Consider the following 25,970-nt stretch of genomic DNA (forward strand, 5'->3'; position numbering starts at 1 on the left):
AGTGGGAAGCAGCCTGAGAACTTGTCTAGTCTGGTACAGAGGAAGAAACTCAGGGCCGCACTGGTCTATTATGACTTGTCCAAGATCACCATGGAAGTTACTGTCAGAGCTTGGACTTGAACCCAGGCATGTGAGTACTCCTAATCCCAGTGCCTTGCCCATGGTTTGCCTCGGTGAAAAGAGGAACACCTACCTTTCAGGGTTGTGAAAAGATCAAATGAGATAGTATTTATAAAGTGATTAACACAACACCCAGCACATAGTGTTTGTGTGTATGTATATGCATGTGTGTATATATAATATAGGCATCTATATGGAGCATAGATGTATAATAGATATCTATATAATAAAAATATTTAGGCACATGTGTATATGTACGTGTATACATGCACACATATGTGTGCGTGTGTGTGTGTGTGTATATATGTGTGCTTTTCTTCCAGTTCTCCTGCTACAACTTACTGCTCATAAAATCATAGGTTTAGAGTGGGAACGGACAGAAGAGATCATCTAGCCTAACTTCTTCATCTTACAAATAAGGAAACTGAGGTCCCAAGAAGGAAGTGACTTACTCAAGGTCACACAACCAACAGTCCGCTCCATTGCACCCCCTTTCCCTTGTTCAACTTTTGTCCACTCAATACTTGTTACCCTGCTACCTTGCCCCAACCCAGGGGAACAGGGGAATCAACCATCTAGCCACCCACTCTCCCTCCTTTGAACTTGTGGAGCACTTTGTACCTTTGTTACAACGCTTTTCAGTGTAGTTATCTTCAATTTATCTCAGTATATCTTATTTGTACATAGCTGTTTGCATGTTGCCCCTTTATTAAACTATGAGCTTTTTGAGAGTAGGGGTTGTTTTGTCTTTTTTTGACTCCTTCATGCTTAGCACTCTAGTAGGCACTTAATTAATGCTTGTTGACTTGCCTCATTGACTAAGAATTTTGTGCATGTATCTCATCTTTCCTTCTAGACAGTAAGGTCCTCAAGGGCAGGGACTGCCCTGTACATCTCTACCGTGTTTCCCCGATAAGACCTATCCCGAAAATAAGCCCTCCCCTTACTGTGTAAGATTCCTCTAAAATAAGCCCTCCCCCGAAAATAAGCCCTATTGAGATTGCTACTGTAGTGAAGGTGATCCCCTGTGCTACATGCTACATTATGGTACCCTCTGTATGCACCATCCCCCCCTCCCCCCCCCAGTGAAACGCACGCCGCACTGCGAGCTGCATCCAATCAGAGCTGCAGCAGTGAGCGCGTCATCCTGTTCTTCCCCAGTGATTTGCTTGCTGGCGCCATTGAGAGCAGTGCTGCGGAGGAGAGCTGAGGCAGGACAACATAAGCCCTCCCCTGAAAATAAGCCCTCTGGTGTTTTTCTTTCCAAAAAAATTTAATAATAAGACAGTGTCTTATTATCGGGGAAACACAGTATGTTCTCCCAGCACAGCACTTTCTAATTATTAGGCACTCAAGCGATATTTCTGTAATCAAACATATGGACACACACAACCAAGGAACTACCTAGAGTCAAGGTACCATCTTATTTTCACATTTCATCTTCCCACCAAATTCCATCAAAGAAATTAAGTCACTAACAGGCTGGTGACAAATTGAATACCATCATTTTGTTCAAGAAATGTGGGATTTAGCAACTGTCAGAGAAAAAAATCCCCATTTCCAAATACTTCACTAGTTTGTGTTGGGGGCAGTGGGAAGAAAACAACATGCCCTTGCCAGTAAAAAGAATGAACACGAACATGTAAGGACTTTCATTCATCAAAAGAAAAAAGAAAATCACAGGCTAGAATCATGTTTGGTTGGTGCAGGGGAAGTAGCTCTGACTCAATGGTAGCCCAACTATTGTATCTTTCAGTTAGAGAAACTGAGAGGTCAAGCTCATACTTCCCAGTGGGTTCTATTGTACTTTTTCATTCTAAACCTGGACTAGGTGTAATTTTGATGGGAGAAGATTGCCTGCAAAAGAGGAATGGAAGAGTTTCTCCAGTCTTGAGAACTGAGCCTATAGGAATGAAATCCCTTTGGGGGGGTATCCTGGTGAAATTCCATGGGACCTGAATTACAGTGGTTCATCCTGGGTCCTTGATCCATATCTGCCCATAAAATGTACCCAAAGAGAGTTGGGAAAATACCTATAGTTTCTGCTTTTACTGCTTCATAGGGTAACATTTCACTCCCTACCCCTGCCTACAATCATAAAAAAAAAATCCTCTCCATAAAAATCCCCCAGAATAGTTGGAGGGCTTGGTTGTTTTATATTATCAGCACAGTGAGGAAGGCCATACAGCTTAGCCATGGGGGAAAAGATGGAAAGAGGTATGGTGTGCCAGGAAAGTTAATTGGTATTGCGGGTCCTTCACATGAAGCTTGTATTCCGCCAACATTTTGGAGAAGAGGACAGTGACATAAGCAACCAATACACATTTGTTCAGGTGGATGATTATAATACAGGGATCACAGAGTGCACTAACATGAGCTGGCGAGAGACAAGAAAAAGTCTTTGGAGAATGCCAACATGGCTACAGAAGTTTAGGAATACTGAACGTTCTCCTCTCTGTGCTCATCCTTCGAGGGCAGAGGCTGTTTTCAACCTTTTCCATCTCAGAACCCCTTTATGCTCTTGAAAATTATTGAGGACCCCTAAAGAGTATCTATAGTAAACATATTGGAAATAAGATGTCAGTATTATTATTCAAAGGGTTAATGTCATGGATCCTTTTCTCAGGGACCCTGTGGGTTCCCAGACCATACTTAGGGAACCACTAGTCTAGAGTTCCATCCATTCTCAGAAGGTGACCTATCAATCAATAAGTATTTATGAAGTTCCTACTATGTGACAGGCACTGTGCTAGGTACTAGGGGCTGCCTAGTCTGCCCTCAAGAAGCTTACATTCTAACAGAGAAATAATATGCACATATACTACCTAGGTATAGATGAGATACATACAGAGCAGATATAATCTAACCTGGGGGGGGGGGATGAGAGGGGAGAAGTGAAATACTAGCAGCTGAAGAAATCAGGAAAAGCTTCATTCAGAATATGCCACCAGAGATGAGTTCTGACCGGGAGGGCATGTCCTCCACGTGTGTCCCTAAGGGAAGCTCATGAGTCTGTGAGTAAGCTGTCCATGTGCCTGGGTTGGAATCCTGGCACATATCTCAGTGCTGGGAATTGCTTTGTGATGACTGTGTGCCTTTGGGGAACAGTGGCTGGGTACCATCAGAAGGCACTCAGAATGTTCATCTTCTGTCATCCTCATCTCTCCTAGCTAAAATCTTTCTTATACTTGAAGACCCATTCCAAATACTCCATCAGAAAGCCTACGCTCATTTCCACCAAAGAGGATGAACTCTGTTCCTCCTTTTGACCCATCCTGCACCAAACAGGACTTTGGACTACCTTGAAATTATGACGATTCTTGTGTTTGCCTTAGTCTCTGTCCTCCAGCACTTAACATTCTAGTAGAAGAAATAGGTCTTATCTTTCTATTCCCTTCGGTACCTAGGACAGTGCCTTGCTCATGGTAACAAGTAAAAACTTCATTAGTGGTCAAAGGATTCCTAGCTGGAGGGATCCTGAAGTATCTAGTCCAACTTTTACATTTTGCTGGTGGGGAAACCAGAGCCAGAAGAAGTGAATGACAAAGGTTATATAGATTGTTTTTAAAAGAGCCTGCATTCGAACTCAGAGCTTCTGGTTCCAAATCCACCCTCAAAAAGTAAACAATCAATCAAATCAACATGCATTTATTTAAATTATTATTATTATTCACCACACACTGTGTTAGGATATAGGGATCCAAAGACAGACAGAGAGGATGCCCAGAGATGAGAGATGGCCTGTCTTATTCATGGAACAGTCAAGAGGCCAGTGTCACTGGATCAAGGCATATGTGTTGGAGAGTAAGGCATAAGAAGACTGGAAAAGTAGGAGTGAGCTAGGTTATGAAGGACTCTGAATGCCAAACAAATCACTCCATTTTTTATTCTAGAGGTGACTGGGAGTCACTGAATGTTTAGGATAATTGTCCTCATTTGCACAGCACCCTTTCAAACATGTTAAGCAGATACATCCATTTGGAGCACTATCACTTGGCCAGAACACACTAAAAAATTATCTTCTGAGGGATGACCTCCCATCTCTCTCATGCTAATTTTCATATACTTCACCAGATCTTGGACCACAGCTCTAATTTATATAATTTATTCATCACAGTCGACCTGGATGATGCAGGTAACTTCCTGATAAATATCCAAACATTATGGTGCCAGGAGATCCAGCATTCTGATTCTTTGGCATTGGTATTTGACAAAGTCCCAATTACTACTCTAGAGTCACGGGATGACAGAAATAGAGTTTGAAAGAACCAATTAGTTCAACTTCCTGTTTAACAGATGAGGAAACCAAGGCATCAAACGTTGGGGCAACTTGCCTGAGTTCACACAGGTATTAAGTAGTACAAGCAACCATCAAAGGTCCTCTGATTCTATATTCAGCATTCATTTCACCATACCAAGATGTCTCTTCTCATATAATAGGGAAAATGGTTGTGGTTCCCAATAAATACCCAGCTCTTGCCCAGGAATAAAGGAAGGGGGCATAATAATTCATGTAGCAAAGAGAGTTGAGGCACAGTAGGATTGGGAGAACCAAGAGGAGATCTGGGGGACAGATGCTCCCCTTGTCTGTATCTAAGACCAGCACTGTCTTCCTAACTATGATGTCAGAGTGAAATCCTCCCATCAGGATAGGAACTGGACCTATGATTTCATGAATATAGGGAGCTCCTAAATAAGGACACTCTCTCTAGCAATGGAGGTTGGCACCTTCTTTGTAACCTAGAGTTATAGAAGAAAGTTATAGAGGGCACTGAGGGGTTAAGAGATTTGTGGTATGCGTCAGTAAGGGGAGTTAAAATTCAGGTCATCCTGACTTGGAGGCTAGCTCTCTATTAAGCTATGGTACCACTCACTAGGATAGAAGAATACTGTGAAAATGCAACCTCAAGCATATAGAACCAAAGGGATTCCCAATTCAGTTTGCATTCTCCAATTCAATTCAACTCAGTGAAAGCTGTAAGGGATATGAGGACCCTTCCAATTTTGAGTTTCTATGAATCTGTCAACTTCTTTAGCTCTTCCTACAAGAAATTTTTAAAAATTATGCCAGTTTTTTAGATGAGATGTGGTGAATTCATTCTTCATTTGCCAAAGTTAATAATTTCTTATTATGTGTAATGCATGGTGCTAGGCATAGGTTCCCAAAGTGGGTGATATTGCCCCGGGGGAGGAGGGGGCACTAGATTGATGAGGGGATAGTAGTAGTTTGAAATTATGCATTAAAAAAAAAACATCAAAGGATTAAGGAAAGTAGATTTCCAAGGGGGCGCTGAGTAACTTTTTTTTTTTAAAGGGGGAGGTAGGCCAAATAAGTTTGGGAACCTTTAACTGTCTAGCAACTAGACAAAGATAATTACTCCATGATCACTGCCCTCAAGGCATTCTTAGTCCAGCAGGGGGAGATGCAGATTCAGGAATATAATGAGCTATGAGATCAGCTAGGTGAGGTATGTTTCTGTCTGGGAAGATCAGGAAAGGCTTCAGAGAGGAGGTAATGATGGAGCTGGTCCTTGATGTGTCCATAACATGTCAACCAGATGAGCTGAGGTTGGGAGAAGGGAAATCTAGACACTGACAATGGTTGAATGGGGGTGGAGGGAGGAAATAAGCATTTATGTAGTACCTACTATGTGCTAAGTGCTTTACAAATAGTATCTCATTTCAATGAGCCCTGTGAAGTAACTGCAGTTATTATTTCCATTTAACAGTTAAGGAAGCTGAGGTAATCAGAGGTTAAATGACTTTCCCAGGGTCATATAGCTGGCTAGTAGATAGTAGGTAGGAGGTGGGAAACTCAGGACAAGTTCAGAGGAAATTGAGTAATTCAGTTTGGCTTGAAAATTGGAATAATAAATAAGACTGAAAAGTTAGTCTAGAATCAAGTTGGGGGTAGGGGAGGAGCTTAAAATGTCAGGCTAAGGAGTTAATGGCAAGGTCCCCAAACTTCATTTTAACCAAGTATCTAACATAGTCCAAGAGATAAGAAGGAAATATTTCTTGGCAAAATCAGCCTTCATCAGTGGCATGGCCTAGCAACCTGAAGCAATCGATGAAAACAGGGGTTAGGTTATTGAGAAATGTGGTTATGTAAGATGGATGTATAGTCAACTGCTATCTACTTATAACTACATCTGTTTTAGGGTATGTTCCCTATCCCAGGTGGTTAGGCTAGAATAGCACTTGCTGGTCATAAATCTGTGCTTTTTAAGAATATGAAGAAAAAAATGAAATAGACCCCACCCTCAGGAGGTTTACATTCTACTGGATTATAAGAATGGACTAGATAGTGGAGATAGTTGAGGCAGGAGTGGTTATCATGGTTACCGCAACAGTTGAGGTGGGTGGCAGTGAGGGCCTTGGATAATGGCGGACAATCAGGGATAGGGCAACAGATAGAAGAGAATGTATGCAGTAGGAATTATAGAGGTGAAATCAACAGGAATATTATTGAAACTTAAGATGAGAAGTAAAGGTGAGAAAAGCCAAAGATTGTCCCAGAGTTTTGAAGAGGGGAAATGGGTTGAATGTTGACACCAAAATCTATCCAAGTTCTCTAGCATAATGGACACTCACATGGACTAGATCATGTATTTTATTTTCCTCTTGGTGAGAACTTTTGTACAAATTTATGTGGGATTTATTTTTTAGATGGGGAAGGTAGGGTCTAGATCTCTGATTTAAGTCAGAGTCAAGAACTCTCTTAGGGATTTTCTCCACCAATGTAGATCTTAGTCTTAACAGTTTCTTGGAGCATTGAGAAGTTAAGTATAAGATATTTGGTAATTAAATGTAAATGGATGAATGGACAAATAAATCTATGCTTGCTGCAATACTCACATTGTTTTCCAACATTTCCTTTTGACCTTGAGAAGTTAAATATAAGACATTTGGTGACTAAATGTGAATGAATGAATGGACAGATAAATCTATGCTTGTTAAAATATCCACATTATTCCCCAACATTTCCTTTTGACCTCTAGGATTTGACCAACCCAAGAGTTTTCCTAAAATAGCCATCATGATAGTAACCATAGTTCCAATGGGAGAATCATATGTCTTCGACATAGTGCCAGAAAGTTCTGCAAACAGAGATAGTGAATGAATTAAGTTCCAGTAAAGATGTTCTCTGTATCCCATGTAACTTCATATTTGCTGTTCAGTAGAGGCCATCACCATTTCTCCTCTCCAGTGACCCTAGCTTCATTGCTGTTCCTTGCATGATACTCCATTTCCTGACTCTGGGCATTTCAATAGTTGTCCCTCATGCCTGACCCTTCTCATCACTGCTCCCTGAATTCCCTGGCTTCCTTTTTCAAGTGCCAGCTAAAATCCTACCTTCTATGAGAAAGCTTTCCTAATCCCCCTTAATGTCTTTCCTCTGTTTATTATCTCCCATTTATCCTGAATATAACTTGTATGTTACACAGTTATTTGCATGTTGTCTCCCCCACATGACCATGAGCTCCTTGGAATTTTGTGGTTTAGTCGTTTTCAGTCTTGTCTGACTCTGTGATCCCATTTAGGGTTTTCTTGGCAAAGACACTAGAATGGTTTACCATTTCCATGAAAATAGGGACTGTCTTTTGCCTTTTTTTGTCCAAACACTTAGCACAGCGCCTGACACATAGTAGGTACTAGTTGACTGACTTTCACAAGGGTCAGAAGGAAGAATAAACCAGCTTTCACATGGATTCAAAAAGCGTTAAACCAAGTTTGTGTGAACTGTCAAAAGCAATTCCTTCCTACATGAATTCTTATGCCCTCTTTCTTTATTCCTAGGGGGGAAAAACTGAACACTCATTGGGAGATACAGTCATTTTCCCTATTATATGAGAAAAACCATGCTGTGAAATAACCTTCCAACCAGTACCTGCTAGGGAATTTTAAAAGATGAAGCTTAAATTTATATTCTGCGTGTGTGTGTGTGTGTGTGTGTGTGTGTCTGTGTTCTGCAGCAGCATCCTCCTACAAGCTCTACTCTTGCCATACAAGATAAATGAAATGTACACACTCAAAGGTAAGAGGGAACATTACAGAGACAGTTGTTGGCTGACCTGCTGTTGGGTTAGCGGGCTGCCTGGTGTAGGATACATTAAATGTTGGTTCTTCAACTAGCGGTGGAGGGTACATCCTCCTGCGAATGAAGAAGCCAGCTCCACAGCAGAAGAGAACGCCCATCATCAGAAGAAACCTGAAGGAAGAGGAAGACAAAAATGCAAGTTGGCATGGGTTCTGGGTTGGAAATCAGAGTGGAGGGGGGAGAGTAATGCAGGAAGGTGGGACCTCGGATACTCTTGAAAGATGAAGATCACAGCTCCTCAAAAATTATCTTTGCTCCACTGCTGAATCCCCTTGGGACATGCTCACTGTCAACATAAACTAGCAGAAACACTACCTTTGAAGAAGAGGGGCATAGGGGATCCAGATGAATCGTGGCAGACCCATAGCAGTTTACCCTCAATGGCAGTACACAAAAAAATGTATAGGACAATGCTCAGGTTCTGAGGGATTCTGGATCCTTGGGATCTAGAGCAGGGTTGCCAGGCAACATTATGTGATGAGTTTTGCCTGGCTGGGGGAAGACTGAGCCAAACTTCTCTGCCCATTCCTGGACCAATGGCACTAGCCTAATCAGAATGCATTGACGTGAGCACAAACTTAAGCAGCAAGAGAATAGCTAAACTTAAAGGAATAACCAGGACCAAACTCCTCCATCTTCCCCTTTGACCTTCAGCCCTAAGATTAAAAAAAAACCCACTAGTATTGATATCTTTTATCTTCACATCATCTTCATTGCTAAATATATCCTTGCCCCTCCCTTATTCAGAGAGCCATCCCCTGTAGCTTTTAAAAGAATAAGGGAGATTAAGAAAAAAAAAAAGCTAGTTCCACAAAACTAACCAAGACATCAAATGAATCAGTCAGAAAGGCCAAAGATTTTAAATAATCAAAATATGAGAAAACACTTGTCATGTCATGTTTGGATACACTATTCTCCAAAACAAATCAATTTTGTTGCCTACTCAACTTTCCATTCTTCTATTGCAAAGGTCAATCAATATAACTGCCTGCATTTCTCGATGTCTCGCCTCACTTCTTAAGGGGACAGAGCCTTTTGTTGAGAAAATAAAAGGCCCTTTCTGTTGAAAAATAGTGATTGTGATTGATGATCTGAAATTAGACATATCTGTATATTTAAACACAATAATATTTAGTATTTATTGCTAAAAATCTCAAACATTGGATAGAGGGATCACAGATTTAGGGCCATCAAACCACAGTCCAACACCCTCATTTTTTTTTTTAAGCAATTGGGGTTAAGTAACTTGCTCAAGGTTACATGGCCAGGTGTTTCTGGGTGGATGCTAAGTGTCTGAGCCCGGATTCTATCCCCAGGTCTTCCCAACACTGGAGCCGGTGCTCTTACTCACTGTGCTACCTGGCCGCCCCCCCAACACCCTCATTTTACAGGTGAGTAAACTGAGGCACAAAGAGGAAAAGTGTCTTGTCTAGGGTTTTATAGATAATAAGTGTCTGAGATAGGAGTTGAAACCATGTTTTCCTGATGTCCAGTACATTGACCTATCTCCCAATCCTATGATGTTTCTAGTCATCAGGAAAAAGGGGAAAAGACCCATAGCAAGTCATCTCCCAACATGGATAGAACTTGATCCATAGTTTGACTGAAAGTGAAAGCCCCATATTCCTGAGGGAATTCTACTATTTCAAGGCTAGATAACCACAGGTGAGTTACTCTGAGGTCCTCTGTGCCTGTTTGTTCATATAAAAAATGGGGACTTAGAAATTTTTTACTCCCTGCCTCATTGGGTGATTTGTAAATGCCAAAGTATAATGGAAACCTAAACATTCTTATCCCTGGTTTTTGCTCTTCCAAGTAGACAGCAATGATGATTGGACCCAAAGGTCTGATGTGAGTTATTCCCTAGAGCCTGACATACTGTACTCACCAAATCATTACACCAGTGGGTTACTTTATGATATTAGGTCCCCATGATCAGCCCATATTATATTCTAGAGCAACTATCCACCCTAAAGAATAGATAGGAGTGAAAGAAACCAGCAGCAAGGAAAGGGGAAAAAAAAAACCCTTTGCAGAGAAGTTCTTATGAGGCCAAATGCAAATCATGAAACCTCAGTGGGACTTTCCATTACAAATCTGTCAGCCCTGATCAAGGAACAGAGCAATCACAGGCCATGGATGGATACGAGGCACGCTGGAGGATGGCCTTCAGGATACTCAACTAAAAACTGATATGTTGGTTCTCTCTTTGTCTGATCTGCCCTCTCATATGCAATCCTATAACTCAAATCCCACAGACAATATGCTGAGATCCCAGAGTGGAACTGCTATTCCTTTAAAGCCTGATCTCCCCAGAGTGGGCTAAATGATAACCATATGGGGTACACTGGGCTGGTGTGAGAAGAATTTAATACCTGAGAAAAGATTAGAGCTGCCAGTGATTTCTGCTCAGGTGATAGCAGAGTTCCCACAGCATGGGAGTGACCAGTTTACTGGTCAGTTTCAAGATTTTGACAGTCATTAGTCATGCGATCATGGGTAAGTAAATGTAAAATGGGGCTACTGATTTTTCTACCACCTTCTTCACAGGATTTTTGGGAGTAAACTTGTTTTATGTATTGTGACATATTATTATAGAAATATGAACTATATAATCATATTGGAATAACAGATTTCGAGCTGGAAGGGATGGTAGAATTAGTTTGACCAAACTCCTTCATTTCCCTCCCATTCATTATTGGTACTCCTGCTCAATATTTGTGGGCCTAAGTCATCCCACCTGGAAACTGTAATGACTAAAGGGAGGCAGGTATAGAAGGGACCTTGGATTTGTAGTTGGGAGGACCTTGGTTCAAATCTCAGCTCTGTTACTCCCTGCGTAATCCTGGGCAAGTTCCTTTACCTATATAAGCCCTGATTTCCTCATCAATAAAATAAAGAAGGTTGGTATAAATGGCCTCTAAGGTTGCTTCTAGCTCTGAAGCTTATTATATTATGGCTTCCAGTTATGATTCTTTCCTTGACATAAGCCCCAACTTACTTCAGTTTCTCCTCTCTTAGATGACATTTTCCCAGCCCCCAACAGGTGAAACAAAACACTGTCATATCCATCAGAAGGACTAAAGAAATTCATACCAGGGCTCACTGTCGGTTTCTTCAAATGAATTTTTTTTTAAAGTACATGGCAGGCTGGAGACAGGACCAGCTAGCAACTATCAAGAGAGAGTTATGGGCTGAGATGCCTGTCAGTAGATATGGTCGCTCATTCTTGAAGGCAAGAGGCCTGAGCAGAATGCATTTGGAAAAAAAAATGAGTTGATGAAGGGAAGGAGCATGTGAAGATGAAAAATGGGAGGGAAGAAAGAGATAAGGGAAATTTGAGAGAAGGGCAGAGGGAGTTTAATAAGAAGCTATAGTTCTTTGAAGTGCTGTGAGTTATGGGTTTGATTGTTTGGGAGATATTCCTTTTTATTGTTAGTCCTGTCTTGGAGACCTTCCCAGAATTCAGCGGAGCAAATGTGCCTTTTCTGTCAATCTATTGTACTTTGCAAACCAGAATACAGAGAGACCAGTCCTTTGCTTCCTTTCCCAATAAATGGGTATAGTTCCATAGGATGTGAGCTGAATTTTCTAATCAAGGGTGGTACTCTTTCCTCTTTCTTTCAAAACTCTGTTGTTTTAGATCAAGAACAGATGACCTTAAAGTACAAGTGGAGAATTTCCTGGACAGTTAAAGGGGTTGAGGGGAAACCCTGCCACCTAGAAGCTGAAGCCAGAAGGGAGCTGTGGCGGCCACTGCACTGGTCCAGCAATGATGTTTCAGCCCAATTGAAGGCAAGGGCTGCGTGTGTCTAGTACACATAGTTGGTGTGAGAGCAGTCTACAATGATGGGGTTGAGTATGAGACCAGAGGGACAATGTGTCTCAGGAGTAAGAGGAATCAGGCGACACCATCATGACTGGGAGCATGGCACAGTTGTGGCAATCTGGGATCTCTATGGGGTACTAGAAGAAAAGAATGTTTGAGAGTCAGAAAAACTGTTTGAGTCTTAACTTTAATACTAACAATCTCTGTGCCTATGGCCAAGTCACTTAACCCTTCTGAGCCTCACATGTCAATTGAGGATGCTTGTAATTGTAACACCCATTTCACAGAGTTGTTGTGAGAAAAGTCCTCAGTATGAATGTACAAAAAGGCTTTTATTAGTCTCTTATTATGGGCCAAGTACTGCCCTAGGTACTAGGAAGGAAAAGACAAAGCAAAACTTGTCTCTGCCTTCAAGAAGGTTACAGACGGCCTGTCCCCTTGGGAAGTCACAACCGAGTGGAAGAAATGTAGGGTAGTAGATGGAAAAACACAATTCAAGGTCAATGACAGAGTTGATTTGATCATGTACCATGACTCTAGAACTACAGAGGGCTAGGGGAAAAGTACATGCATGAAGAGATGGTTGAGGAGCCTGGGAAGGCCAAAGAGGAGGGAATGTAGTTTTAGGAACCAGGCCTTTCCTGGGGAGTCACCGACCAGGAGAGTGGGGCCCCAGGATCAAAGGTCCTCTGATATGGGTTACAAGGTAGTTGGTGAGATAATTATAGAGGACTCTGGTGAAGAGGAGGGAATATAACATCAACAATGATCAGTCATCATTATCATCTTCAAGCTCTGCTGGGCATCTTCACCTACAGGAAGGGAAATCTGTTCCATACATGTTACTTCATTACATCTGATTTGTCTATTGTCACTTTTGTAGGTTGCTAGGGGTCCTGGCCCAGTAGAGGCAACACCAAGAGAAAGCTGTCAGTGATTAGATGCTATGGGCTCTGACACACCTCCCCAGCATCCCCTGCCCCTGGGGCTCCTCCCACCCTTTGGTTTGAGAGGGTAGGGGGTGGACACTGAAGTATTCTTCCAAAATCCTCAATTGAAGGCGGGGACCAAGCAGATACCTCATCATTTCCCACCCAGTTGTAGGACTTCATCATGCCCCAGTACCTGATACCCACCATCTCTACTCCCCCCCCCCCCCAGTTTAGCAGCCTCTTTTATGTCTTCTCTCTTTAGAATGGGAGCTCACCAAGGGCAAGAACTTTTTTTGTGTGTCCCCAGTGCTTAGTACAGCACTTAGCAATAGCAGACCCTTACTATGTGTCTATGAAGTCATAATACTTATGAGGCTTTTCTTATCCCTGTAGGGAACATCTGAGTTAAATGTTGGTATGGTAAAGTACGAAAAACACCAAGTTTCAAATCAGAGGACTTATTTTGAATCCTAACTTGTTAGTTACTACTGGGGGGGGGGGGACCTTGAGCAAGGTGCAGTCTCTGTGGTTGGGCCTTGGTAAGGTCACTTCCAACTTTAAATCTTATGATCCCTCTAATAATCATGACAGAAAACCAGAATATTGATAGGGTTTTGGGGGGGTAAACCCTGTAAGAATCCTGACATAAAACCAAAATGTTAATGTTTCAGGGAAAAAAAATCCCTTACAAGATTCTTACAGGGCATCTCTCAATTGTAATATAAACTCACCCCAGACTTGGGGTAATTGAACCCATCTACACTTTATAGTAACATCTCTTGGCCAGCTTCTTTACAAAGGGACCCCATTATATGGTTCCACTGTTTCTGATCATATTAACCAATATGGCTAACAGATCAAAAGGCAGCCAAATATCTCTGCCAGCTTTATTGTCCTCTTGTGGAATCAGGGATCAGTCCAGAAAACTGGATCAGGTATGGTATAACAGAAAGACCATTTACTCGGGAATCAGAGGACATGAGTTCAAATTCTGCCTCTGATGTCTACTAACTTACTTCAGTTTCCTCATCTATAAAATGAAGGGTTGGACTAGATGATCTCTGAAGTTTCTTCCAGATATCTATGATCTATGATCCTATGAGCCCAAGGCTAAAGGGAGGATGCTGTGGTTAAAAGACCATTTAGTCCAACCACCTCATTTTACAGAGGAACAAACTGAGGCAAAGAGAGGGTTAAGTGACTTGTCCAAGGTCACACAGGTGGCAAAGCTGAAATTCGAATCCAGGTCCTCTGACTCCAAATGCACTTCCTTTTTTATTCTCCCTGGGTACCTTTCTCTCCATTCCCCTCTCTAACCTGATTTTCAGATCCTTTTTCTGTAGGTCTTTCCCCTTTAGACTACAAACTCCTTGAAGGCAGGGATTTTTTGCTTCTATTTGTATCCCCAGCACTTAGCACAGTGCCTGGCACATCGTAAACCCTTCATAAATGTTTGTTGGTTGATTGACTGATTAACTTGAGCATGCAAACTCAGGTTCGAGAGGTTGAGTTCACTTTCCCATAGTCACAGAGCTAGGATTACGGTGTCTCTGCATTAAGGTTCCTTCCAGTGCCAACATGGATTGATTCTTTAGAGTTGTAACCCACTGGAACTGCTGATGTTTAAGTATGTTATTACTACCAGGGTTATTTGTATTTGGCTGGAACACTGTTCCTAAATCAAAGAAACAAATATCTAACTGGGATATGTCAGGCATCAAAGCAGGAGAGGACTATTATAGAAGGAATGAGAGCTTGAAATCACTGCCCTCCTATGTGGGAAGCTGGCCTCTTGCCACCTCAACAGCCATGAGGGAGACCAAGAAGACTCTAACTAGCACATTTAGCCAAGGTAGCAAGGAGATAGCATTCCAGCTCAGAGTACAGGCAGTTTCTAAAATGACTTTGCCTCAAATAGATTTACTTATGACCTATATGGAAAGAGAATCTATTGATGGTAGAGAAGATTAGAAGAACCAAGAGTACTAAAATGAAAGGCAAAACTTGGATAACAAATAAGGGAGGGGCATGTCATCTTATCTTTCAGGAGCTTCCCTTGATCACACAAATGGGGGGGGGGACCCTACGTGAAGGGGAAAGCCTGTGCAAATTGAAGTGGCTGTTGTTTCAGACCATGGGACAGAAGCTCCCAGGCTCCATGAGGCTTATCTTTACCGATAGTGTAGCCCAGTCCTTAACTACAACAGCAGATAAATTACAGACAGAAAAGCAATATGAAAAGGGATGTGGGATGGAACCTAGGTATCCTTTATTCCTTGGGCTTTCATGATGCCACTCTCTCCTCCATGATGCTTCTCTTCCTACCTATATGAACGTTCCTTCTTCGTCTTATTCACTGGCTCATTTGAATGGTCCTTTTAAAGTACAGATTTCTTCCAAGACTCGTGTGTTTTTTGTCTTTGTACCCCAGCACTTAGTGCAGTGGCCAGCAATAGTAGGTCCTTAATATGGCCTGACTATCCATTTTCTTCCTTGGTAATCTTACCCCCTTCATCGATCAATGCAGATGACTCTCAAACCATAGACCTTGCCCCAAAATGCTCCATATCAACCATGTTCACAATCACAGTGTCATCTCTGACTCTTCCCTTTTCCCTCTAATGTCCTATGTCCAATTAGTTGCCAAATTCTGTTGAAGTTTATGCATCAGTATGTAAGCTCCCTGAGGACAGGGGCTTTTCCTTTCTAAGCATCCTCATCACTTAGAATTGTACCCAGCACATAGCAAATACAAAATAAATGCTTGTTGCTTGATCCTACACATTAATCCCCTTCCTCATAATACAGCTACCATCCTAGTTCAAGCCCATATCATCCCCTGCCTGCATTAAGTCACCTTATTTGTCTTTTTGCATCCAGTCTAACCTTAATATAGCTGTCAAAAGAAGTTCTGTAATGTTCAGATCTTACCATCTTTCTCCCCTACTTAAAAACATCAGAGGGTCCTCATTGCCTATAGCAGAAGTCCAACATTTGAGTTCCACAATTCAGTTCCAATCTATCTTTATTATTCCCATTATATTTTAGACAAACTGGGCTACTATTTCTCAATCATATCCTCGCTTCAACTTCTTGTCATGTTGCTTCAGTCCATCCTTGGTCCCAGTGTTCCAGCTCCCCTCCTGGGCTCCCGAGCTCATAACTGGTAAGAGCTCCCCATCTCTAGTTTGATCCAAACACTCATGCTGGTCTCTAGGCATCTCTATGCCAGGTCCTCACGAATACCCCTTCCCCAGCCTTACCTCTTTCAACTCTTGGAAAAGTGATCATATCAATTCTATGGACCTAGGAAATGGTTTGTCAATCAACTGCCCTATAGTGTCATCAGCCATCCCTGAGACTTTACAGATCCGTAGTCACTATGGTTGCTCATGAGTATTGTCTTCTCCATTAGAATATAAGCTCCTTGAGGTTAGGGACTATCTTGACCTTTGCATTTGCACCCCTAGAGCTTTTCATAGAGGCTAATATGTAGTAAGCAATTGCTTTTTCATGCATGTGCAAAAAGTTATCCATTTCTCATGCCTGGAATGCAATATCTCCTGCCTCTTCTCATCTCCACCTACTGAAATCCTTCTCTTACTTCAAGGCTCAAGTATCAACTCTTCCATGAAGTCTTCCCTTTTTATATCTCCTTTTTTCTTCCCCTCATTCTACCTCCTGCTGAAAGTAATGTTCCTCCTCAAACTTTCCTGGAGCACTTTGTTTGGATATCTCCTTTGCTATTATTATATTCTCTCTCATATAATTTTTATCTAGGTACCCATCCCCTACTCTTTTAAACTCCATGAAGGTAGAGATGATGCTGTTTTTCATTTTTCTATCTCCAGTGCCTAGCACAGTGTCTTTGTAGGTGCTTGACAGATGTGTTCTGTGTAAGGGAAAATTTCTTTTATTTTCCCCTTTCTCAGATATGCCCGTGTCCCTGGCATATGGGAAAGAAACAACAACCATTATTTCATCTGCGATGACTCACAAAATCAAACAAATTCTTAAAGAGACACTTCTACCCATAGTCATGATTCTTGAATTCTGAAAACACCTAATTGCAAATCAAGCTCTGTTTCTTAATTGGACTTTCCCTAAGGATGCAGCTTCATCCTGCCTCAAAACTATAATTGTATCTTCTCCCCCTCAAAGTGTACCATCATTGTCTCCTGAGTGAATCCTTTAACAGCAGCACAGCAATACAGAAAGGGAGTTACCAGCACCAGTGTCCTAAAGATAACATCAAGGAAAGAGGTGATAGACTCGGGATGCAGAATGAGACATACATTTTTGGACATGGCTGATGTGGGAATTAGTGTTGGTTGCTTGACTATGCATATGCTATGCATATCTGTTACATGACTTCTTTTTCTTCTTTTTCAATTTTTTTTTGTGGAGAAGTGAGAGGGAGAGAAAATAAATGCTTACTTTTGAAAATGCAAAAATTTCATAGGCAAAATACATAAGATTAAGGAAATTGTAAATTGTTGGAAACTAGAGTGCAGGTATTAAGTCTTTCTCATTTCAGTATCTTCATCCGTGCTTAGCACAGCCTTAAACATAATAGGTACTCAATAAATATTTGTTAAATTGAATTAATTCAGTGTAAAAAGATTTCCAGGTGTATCTTAACTTGCTGAATACTAATTTCTCTAGCCACTTAGGCTTGAAACTGGTCAAGAGGAGAATATGAAGGAGTTTTCCATTTTTAGGCACTTCAGGAGTTGGGACTGACTCCCTCCACAGCTTCTGTCCTAACTCTGGAAAACTAGGTGGTTATGGGTTCTAATATGCTGTGTCAATGGACATCAGCTGCTGGCAGGTTCTATCAAGCTAGGAAGGCTTTGGGTGAAGGTTTGGGAATTGATTATGCCTGGGCTCCAAGGCCCAATCAGCTTTGTTAAGACCATGAAGGCTCCTTACCAACAAGCTAGGTGATCATTATTTTTTTCAGACTACCACAACTCATCAAGGCTGTTTACTGAGAGTCATGTGTGGGAAGCGGTGCCCATACCTTTGAAATCTGAGTACTGAAGAGAGTTAATGAGAAGAGCTGAAGGACATGGGAATAGGATCAAGTTTCCATCATGGTTCTTTGGGTACCATGCATGACTGGTCATGATGTCAACACCAAAGTAGCCATTTGAAAATTTTATTGTCATAGCACAATAACCAAGGGGCAAGGCAGATGAGCTTAATGGTAACATTAATGGTCTCTGCCTTCATCCACACTTGGTAACCGTTGGTCATTTTCAGAAGCAGTGGCCGGATTCTGAGGATCATAGAGTTAGGACCAACAGAGACCTTTGGTGTCATGTACTTGAACTTCATTTTACGGATGAAGAGGACTGAGGTTCAAAGAATTATCTCATTGGTAGTATCAGAAGTCCGATTTAAACCTAGACCTTCCAGACTCCAATCTTGACTCTTGATTCATGACCATAGTGCCTCTCCAATGAGTGATGGGCAAACATCCCTAAGGAAGAGAAGCAGCAACCTACCAAAAATACCAGAGCCTCTGTATGGACAGAGCCCGCACACAGCATCTTGACCCACAGCAGTCTTCATAGGAGCGGCATCTGCAGAGGAGAAGGACAAAAGAAACAGTTGGGGGCCGTCATTATTTCAAATAACAAGTAGCAGCTATTTCGGAATTGGCATTGGGGCAGGGAACAAAGGAGAAAGGCATTTCCAAGTGTATTTGCCTTTAAATGCAACTGATTAAATAAGAAGCACCATTGAATGTGACCTCTGTGACTAACACTGTCTCTGATGTAATTAGATCCTCTGACAATAGCAGGGTTGAATATGTCATCACAGACTCGGAGACCAAACCATAAGCTGTTGCCATGGTCACATGGGGCACAGCTGGTTTCCTGCCTGGCAAACAGGAGGATTGCTAGGGAGCCTGAAACCTGCTGGCTTCTACTCTCACCTCTGCCTCTCTCTCCTGTCTCTGTCACACACACACACACACACACACACACACACACACACACACACACACACACACACACACCCCTTCGGTGCTGTTGGATTCATCAACAGCTGTGAATAAATACCTTTGGAATCCTCTTTGGGTATAGAATGCTTCAGCCTGGATCGGTATTGAGAGGGTCCTTCATCACACCTTGGTGGCTTTCAGTACAGCTGGGCAGAACTACTGAGAGGGGAGGTAGGCTTACTTGGAGGCTGTGAGCTGACTGCAAATGTAAACCACCAATGATGGAGGGCAGATAGGCTCTGGGGAGAGCCAACTCTGCCCCACTTCACTTTGAGAATATAACAGCCCATTACAACAAGTGCCAGACTCTACGTACACCAGAAACATGGCCCCAAACCAGCACAAATGTTGATGGATTCCACTTTCAGACACCCCTCTCCTAAAAAAACCCTTCTGCCAAAAATAGCCCCTCCCCTCCCTCCTCAACTTCCAAGCAGAACATTTTGTTCTTCCTGAGACCAGGATTTACTTTTTTAAAAGGGAAGAGATGTGGACACCCAAGGCTGCTGTTCTACTTTTCCTTTCAGAGTTGTATGCTCTGCACCAGAGTGGAGCCCAAATTTAACAGTAAGGGAGGGGGAAAATGTGGATTCCAGATTTTATTAAGTGACCAAATGATGGCAATCTAGGTTGATGCCAATTCTTTTTTTAAGATAAAAAAGTATGGCCAGAGGTAGGGGGAGGGATAGGAAAAAGGCTTTGATTATATGAGAAAAATGGTAACATACTTTGCACAATATTCTTGTTTGTCTGCTGTGAACAAAGAGGGCCGCTAATAACATCAATTCATGAATTAACTGGGAAATACTAAATGTCACTTTCTATCCAAGCAAACACTGCCCACATGGTGAAGGGTGTGTGAGTATAATAGGCAGGACAATGAAAACAAAGAAACACAAAAAGTTATAAGGAAGTCGGAAAAGGACAAGACTGGGAGGTTGTGTTGTATAATGGTTAGAACATCATCCTGAGTCTCTGAAGACCATGTGTAGGCCCAGCAATGCCACTAACTTGCAGTGTGAGACCTGTCTGGGTCTCAGTTCCCATCTTTGCAAATCAAAGGGACTTAACTCCATATAATAGGTTTCTTCCAGATATAAATCCATGATTCTATGATCTCTAAGGCACCTTTGAGCTCCACTGTCTAATAAGACCATTAGAAAAAAGCAGTGACATTTCTATATATTTGTATATAAGATATAGTTCCTACATACTTAATATATTCTGTATATTTTATATATAGTTTCTATACATTTTTATATTTTATAAAGAATCATCTGATATTGTAGTGGAAAGTATCACTTTAAAGGCTCTCCTTCAAAAAATATGCAACATATAGCAATCATACAATATTCCTTGAAGCATATAATAGAGACAACTTTCCTCTGATGATTATTATCAGGTAAGTCATATAACAAGGAGTCAAATGCTCAATAAAAATCTCTGACATGTGGAGGATGTGAACTTAGTCCAATCGGAGTCCAAGGTACTTCAGAAGCTTATTTGTGGATCATGTCAAGTCCCAGAACAATACAAACAAAGTCTCTTAAATGGACATCCATACTCCCTCAAAAAAAATGTGACCTAACTATCCACACAGAAAAAACCAAGTGGATGACGAGTGCCTATCACAGCAGAATATATGAAGAAACAATTAAACTAGAGATGTGATGTACTCACTCTTCTTGAAATTCAATCTTGAACTGGTATTTGGGTATCTCCAGTAGGCTAGGGAGAGTAGGGAAGACAAAGATCCAGTAGATGAGTGCTGTGTGACATCCATGAGTTTGGGATGCTGAGAGAATCTGACAACAGAACCCTGCTCCTTGCCAGATGGCATCAACTCCCTTCTTTTAATTGCATTTCCTTTCCGGCTTGTCTATTTTTATATGGCAGTTAGCTGGTATAGTGTATAGAACTCCAGGTCTGGAGTCAGGAGAACTCACCTTTCTAAGCTCAAATATGGCCTCAGACACCTGTTAGCTGTGTGACCTTGGGTAAGTCATTTAACTCTGTTTGTCTCAGTTTCCTCATCTGTAAAATGAGCTGGAAGAGGAAACGGCAAAGCACTCCAGTGTCTTTGCCAAGGAAACCCCTAAGGGAGAATTGGGCATTGAATGTGCAATGACTGAATAACAACAACTGAAATATTTGTACATTCATATATACATTATATATATATATATCCATACATATACTGTGCATATGTTGTTTCCCCTGATAACATGTATGTTCTTTGAAGGCAGGGACTGGTTTAATTTTTATCTCTGTACCTCCAGCTCTTAGTACCATGCCTGGCATAGAGCAGGTGCTTAATAAATGCTTTTTGATTGATTGATTGATTTACTGATTGATTGACCAATCTCCACTCTCCATCTTCAATTTTTCAAGAAGCAGGGAACACTCGTTGGGATGAAACCACTATAATTAGCAATATTTTGGATCCTTGGGTAGGGTAGTGTAGGATGGGGGTGAATATTTTTTATTGTGTACAGTTCTTACTAATCCAGTGGTTACCTCTGATGAATGTTAGGAATGAAAGTCTTATTTCAATATTTATATAGATAAAACTAATTCCATTGATGAAAACAAATTAGGAGAATGAACAATACAGGTGCCTAGTCAGTTCCCTGGAAATAAAGGCAGAAATGGGCAGCTGACCAAACAACATTCTTGTGAGGTTTGGGTTTTAAGGTGGAGTTTAGTTTCTAGGATCAGGGATTGAGAGCTGAAAGAGACTTGCCTCACATTTGGGCTGAGATCCCCTACCTCCAAATCCAAGACCCTAGCACCCCAGCTGCTCTTCTCTGGCATTAATGATGTGATTGTGACTTGGTCCCACTGGTTGGAATAATGCCTCTATTTACAGTCTACCAGAAGGTTTTGAAGGTATGTTCAGAGGTTCTCACCTGAATTATCTGATGGAAGGTCTCCATGTTTCCCCTTGTTTTGCCTTTGGAGAATGGTGTCCAAATTTACCGGATCACAGAGCTGGAAGGGCCCTCAGAAACTATGTGGTTCTACTACTCCATTTTATAGAGGGAGAAACTGAGGCCTATAGAAGGGGAAGTGACTTGACTAGCTGGTAAATGTCTGAGTCTGGATTTTAACTCAGGTCTTCCTGACTCTAGGCCCGGTGCTCTATCCACCGTACCACCTAACTACTGACATAATCCATCCTCAAAAAGGGCTTATGTTCTTTTAGGGAAGACAAGAAGTATATGTGTGTAAGTGTGTATGGAATGAATAGAAAGTGATTAATAAAATCCAAGGAAATCTGGGAGGGAAGCCAGGCACTAAATTGAGTGGGTGGGGGGGAGGGGGACTGGGAGAGCTTCATATAGAAAGTGATGCCTGAGCTGCATTTTAAAGGAGGAGGAGGAGAAGAGAAAGGGATGAAGGTCTATCAATGCAAAGATATGGAGATGTGAGGTGGAATGGGTAAAGAGCAGAGAGAAGGGCCAATCATGCTGGATCACAGGGCATGAGAGGAAGAACGTTCAATGATTCTGGAAAGTTGCAGTGCGGCCAGGTGGTGAAGGGCTAGTCAAACAGAGGAGTTTATACCTAATCCCAGAGACAACAGAAACAAGGTTTTACTGAGCAGAAGAATGATCCGGTCAGGTCTGTGCTTAAAGAAAATCATTTCAATAGCAGTGTGTGAAATAGACTGTAGTGAAGGGAAGCTTGAAGTAGAGGGACCAATTAGGAGGCTGTTGAGATAACCTAGGCAAGAAGTGATGAGTACCAGAACTGAGATGACAGCTTTGTGTAGAAAGAAGTGTCCAGACCTAAGAGATGTTGCAGAAGTAGAAACTGATTGGCTGTGTTGGTGAGGTAAAGGGAGGAGAATATTACAAGTCCAAGGTTATGAACCTGGGAGAGATAGAGTGGCACCTTAAGCAGAAATAGGGAATTTGGAGAAGGAGAGAGTCTGGGGAAGGGGAGGGGGGAAGATAATGAGCTCAGTTTGGAAGTTCTGAGTTTAGTAAACAAGAGGCAAAACAGGAGACAGCAGTGTCATGAGAACCCAGCTTGATCAACAGCATCATATGCAATAGATATGTTGAGAAGGAGGAGACTGAGAAAGACCATCAGATTTGGCAACTGAGAGATCTTAGTAACCCTGAAAAGGACAATTTCAGTTGAATGATAAAGTCAAAAGCCAGATCGCAAAGGACTGAAGAGGAAGTGGAGGCAGTGAATGCAGACAGTTTTTCCCAAGGAGTTTGGCTGAGAAATGGAGAAAATATATAGGAGGATAGTGTGAGGGGATGGGAGGACCGAGAAAAGATTTTTTAAGGATGGGGGAGATTTGGGCACATTGGAAGGCAGTAGGGAAAGAACCAAGAGATAAGGAAAGGTTGAAGATTCCAGAGAGATCATGCTAGGGGCTATCACACCAACAGCACACAAGAAGATGAAGACCAGATCCAGTGTAACTAACTCTCCTGGGAAACCCTGGGGGAAAACATTGGCTGCTCAGTGAATCAAGAAAATTTTAGGCAAGTTCAAAATATTTTACATGTATTTAGGCATGTACTTTAAGGATATTTCTTTTTTTTTTTTTTTTTGCTTTTTTTTGGAGGGGAAAAGGTAGGGCAATTGGAGTTAAGTGACTTGCCCAAGGTCACACGGCTAGTGTGTGTGTGTGTGTGTGTGTGTGTGTGTGTGTATAAGTGTCTGAGGTCGGATTTGAACTCAGGTCCTCCTGTCCTGACTCCAGGGCCCATGATCTATTCACTGCACCACCTAGCCACCCCATGGATATTTCTTAGAATATAGAATGACTTCTTCCTAGAGAGCATCAAGAAATAATTCTGACCCAGTTAAAAAGTAAAAAAAAAGAAGTCCTAATTACCTAAAGACAAATAGTTAGGTCTTGCTTTTTTACAGAGTGTTGTCTTCATCATTACCATCTCTAACCCTGCCCTCCAATTAGCTTCCTTTGCAAACTACTTAATTCCTCACTAAGTGTTAATCACAACGCTCTTCTGCTCCCCAGGCTTAAAATACTAGAGGCATTTCTGGTTCCTCATTCTCCCTTTAGCTCCTGCATCTAATTTATTGGCAAGTCTTGTTATTTCTTCCTTCAAAATCTCTCTCAGTTATTTCCACTCCTTAATTTCCAGTGCCAACCACCCTAATCCAAGCTGTTATCACCCCACCCTTGTATCATTGAAAGGGCCTAGTGGGTCTCCCTGCTATATAATCTCTCTCCCTCCTAATCTTTCCTCTGTATTTTATCCAGATTCATCTTGATTTATCAAAACACTGCTTTTATCATATCCCTCCTGGCTGAAGAATTTATAAACCTACCACATGCTGAGTCCAAACTCCTTTGTCAAGTTTTAAAGGTCCTTCTTAATTTGGCCCAATCTTATCAAGCCAATTTTCTTTCCCAGTATTCTGCACCCTGACCTAACCACAGACTTATTGCTGTTCCCCAACATGGCAGGTTTTTCCTACCTCCAAATCTTTCTTTATGCTATATTCCCCCTCCTGTGAAAACTCTCCATCTTCCTTTATAATAACCCTTTAAGGCAGAGGTTCTTAATCCTTTTTGTGGGACGTGTATCCCTTTGGAAGTCTGGCAAAGCCCCTTCTCTGAATGTTTAAAAATACTTAAAATAAAACACATAGAATTACCAAGGAAACCAATTATACTGAAATTCAGTTATAAAAAAATCTTTTGAAAGAGAGGGGGAAAAAATCCTTAAGGTTTAGCATAAGTCACATTTACTCAACAAAACCTTCTCCAGTCACTACAGATTATAGCTATTCCTTCCACATAGCCAGGGTTAGGGACATAGCACCCCTGTGATCTAGAAAATTTGTGTAAAAATTTTTTGGTCCTACTTCCTACCAGAGAAGTCAGAATTTTTTCTTTTTCTTTTATGAGGTGTTTACCACACCTTATAAAATTTGGACTAAGCATTTGGTCATAAGTTACATGTAGGTCAACATTAAATAAAAATACTTTTTTCATGTCATTTGTTGGCCTTCACGTGTCATCTGCAGCTTCTGCAAACTCCCCCAAAATTCTCATTTAATTTCTTATGCCAAGCCACAATACATCAAAACTCAGATGGGGGAAGTTGCAACATGGAAATGATAACTGTATAGGTCCCTCTCCCTTCTTTGGACTCCTATTTTATCTATATTGAATACAAAAATGTGGCATCTGATTGTTTATGGCTTCACAGTGATTTGCTTTGTACCCCACTACACTATAATCTCCTTCAAGAGAGAGATTATATGGTCCATGTTTTTTGTAAGATGCATAAATTACACTCAGTCAGGTTGATTTTTCTGGAAAAGAGAAGTCTTTAAAAGAGAATATAAGGGATATAATATATAGCATTAATCTAAGGATATGGATATCTGACTTTAATTATTCATTTCCTGTCTCCAATGTGTGGCTATCCCCTAAAACTCTACTCTGCTCCCTCTTTTCTGCTGTCTCCATACTATCTCTCTTGAAGATATCCTCAATTCCATGGGTTCAACTATCATCTCTATGCAAATGACTCCCACATTTACCAACCTAGCCTTCCCTCATCTTTTTCCTCAGTGCCAGTCCCACATCACCAACTACCTACTAGACTTTTTCAATGGGATGTCTCACAGACATCTCCAATTCAACATGTCCAAAACACAACTCATTATTTCCACCTGTAAACCTATCCCTATAGTAACCTCCCTATTTCTACTGAAGGTACCACTATCTGGTTCCCATCCTCAGCACTTTGCTCTCATATAACCTAGCCCTCATAACCAATCAACAGCCAAATTCTATTGAATCTTCCTCTACTCTATTTGTTGCATCCATCCCCTGCTACTTGTTCACCCAGCTACTAATTTTATTCTATCCCATTCAACTCTTGCTTGGCCTAGTCTAAAAAGATTCCTAATTGGTATCTGCATATTCTCTCTCTCTCTCTCTCTCTCTCTCTCTCTCTCTCTCTCTCTCTC

The 25,970-nt window shown here is 41.5% G+C and overlaps 1 protein-coding gene across 1 annotated transcript in view; it reads right to left on the reverse strand.

The window, feature by feature from the left end:
• Positions 1-25,970, reverse strand: part of VOPP1 (VOPP1 WW domain binding protein) — a 194,584-nt gene that overhangs the window by 20,256 nt on the left and 148,358 nt on the right. The window contains exons 3-4 of the mRNA XM_069083734.1: positions 18,493-18,570; positions 8,196-8,332 (exon numbers count right to left, since the gene is read on the reverse strand). Of these exons, the coding sequence (XP_068939835.1) occupies positions 8,196-8,332; positions 18,493-18,570 (215 nt within the window). The remainder of the gene's footprint in view (positions 1-8,195; positions 8,333-18,492; positions 18,571-25,970) is intronic.

This window comes from Petaurus breviceps, unplaced genomic scaffold (genome assembly GCF_028583685.1).
Source record: "Petaurus breviceps papuanus isolate PSGF00001 unplaced genomic scaffold, PetGlider_PUasm1.0 174, whole genome shotgun sequence".
Taxonomy (NCBI): Eukaryota; Metazoa; Chordata; class Mammalia; order Diprotodontia; family Petauridae; genus Petaurus; species Petaurus breviceps.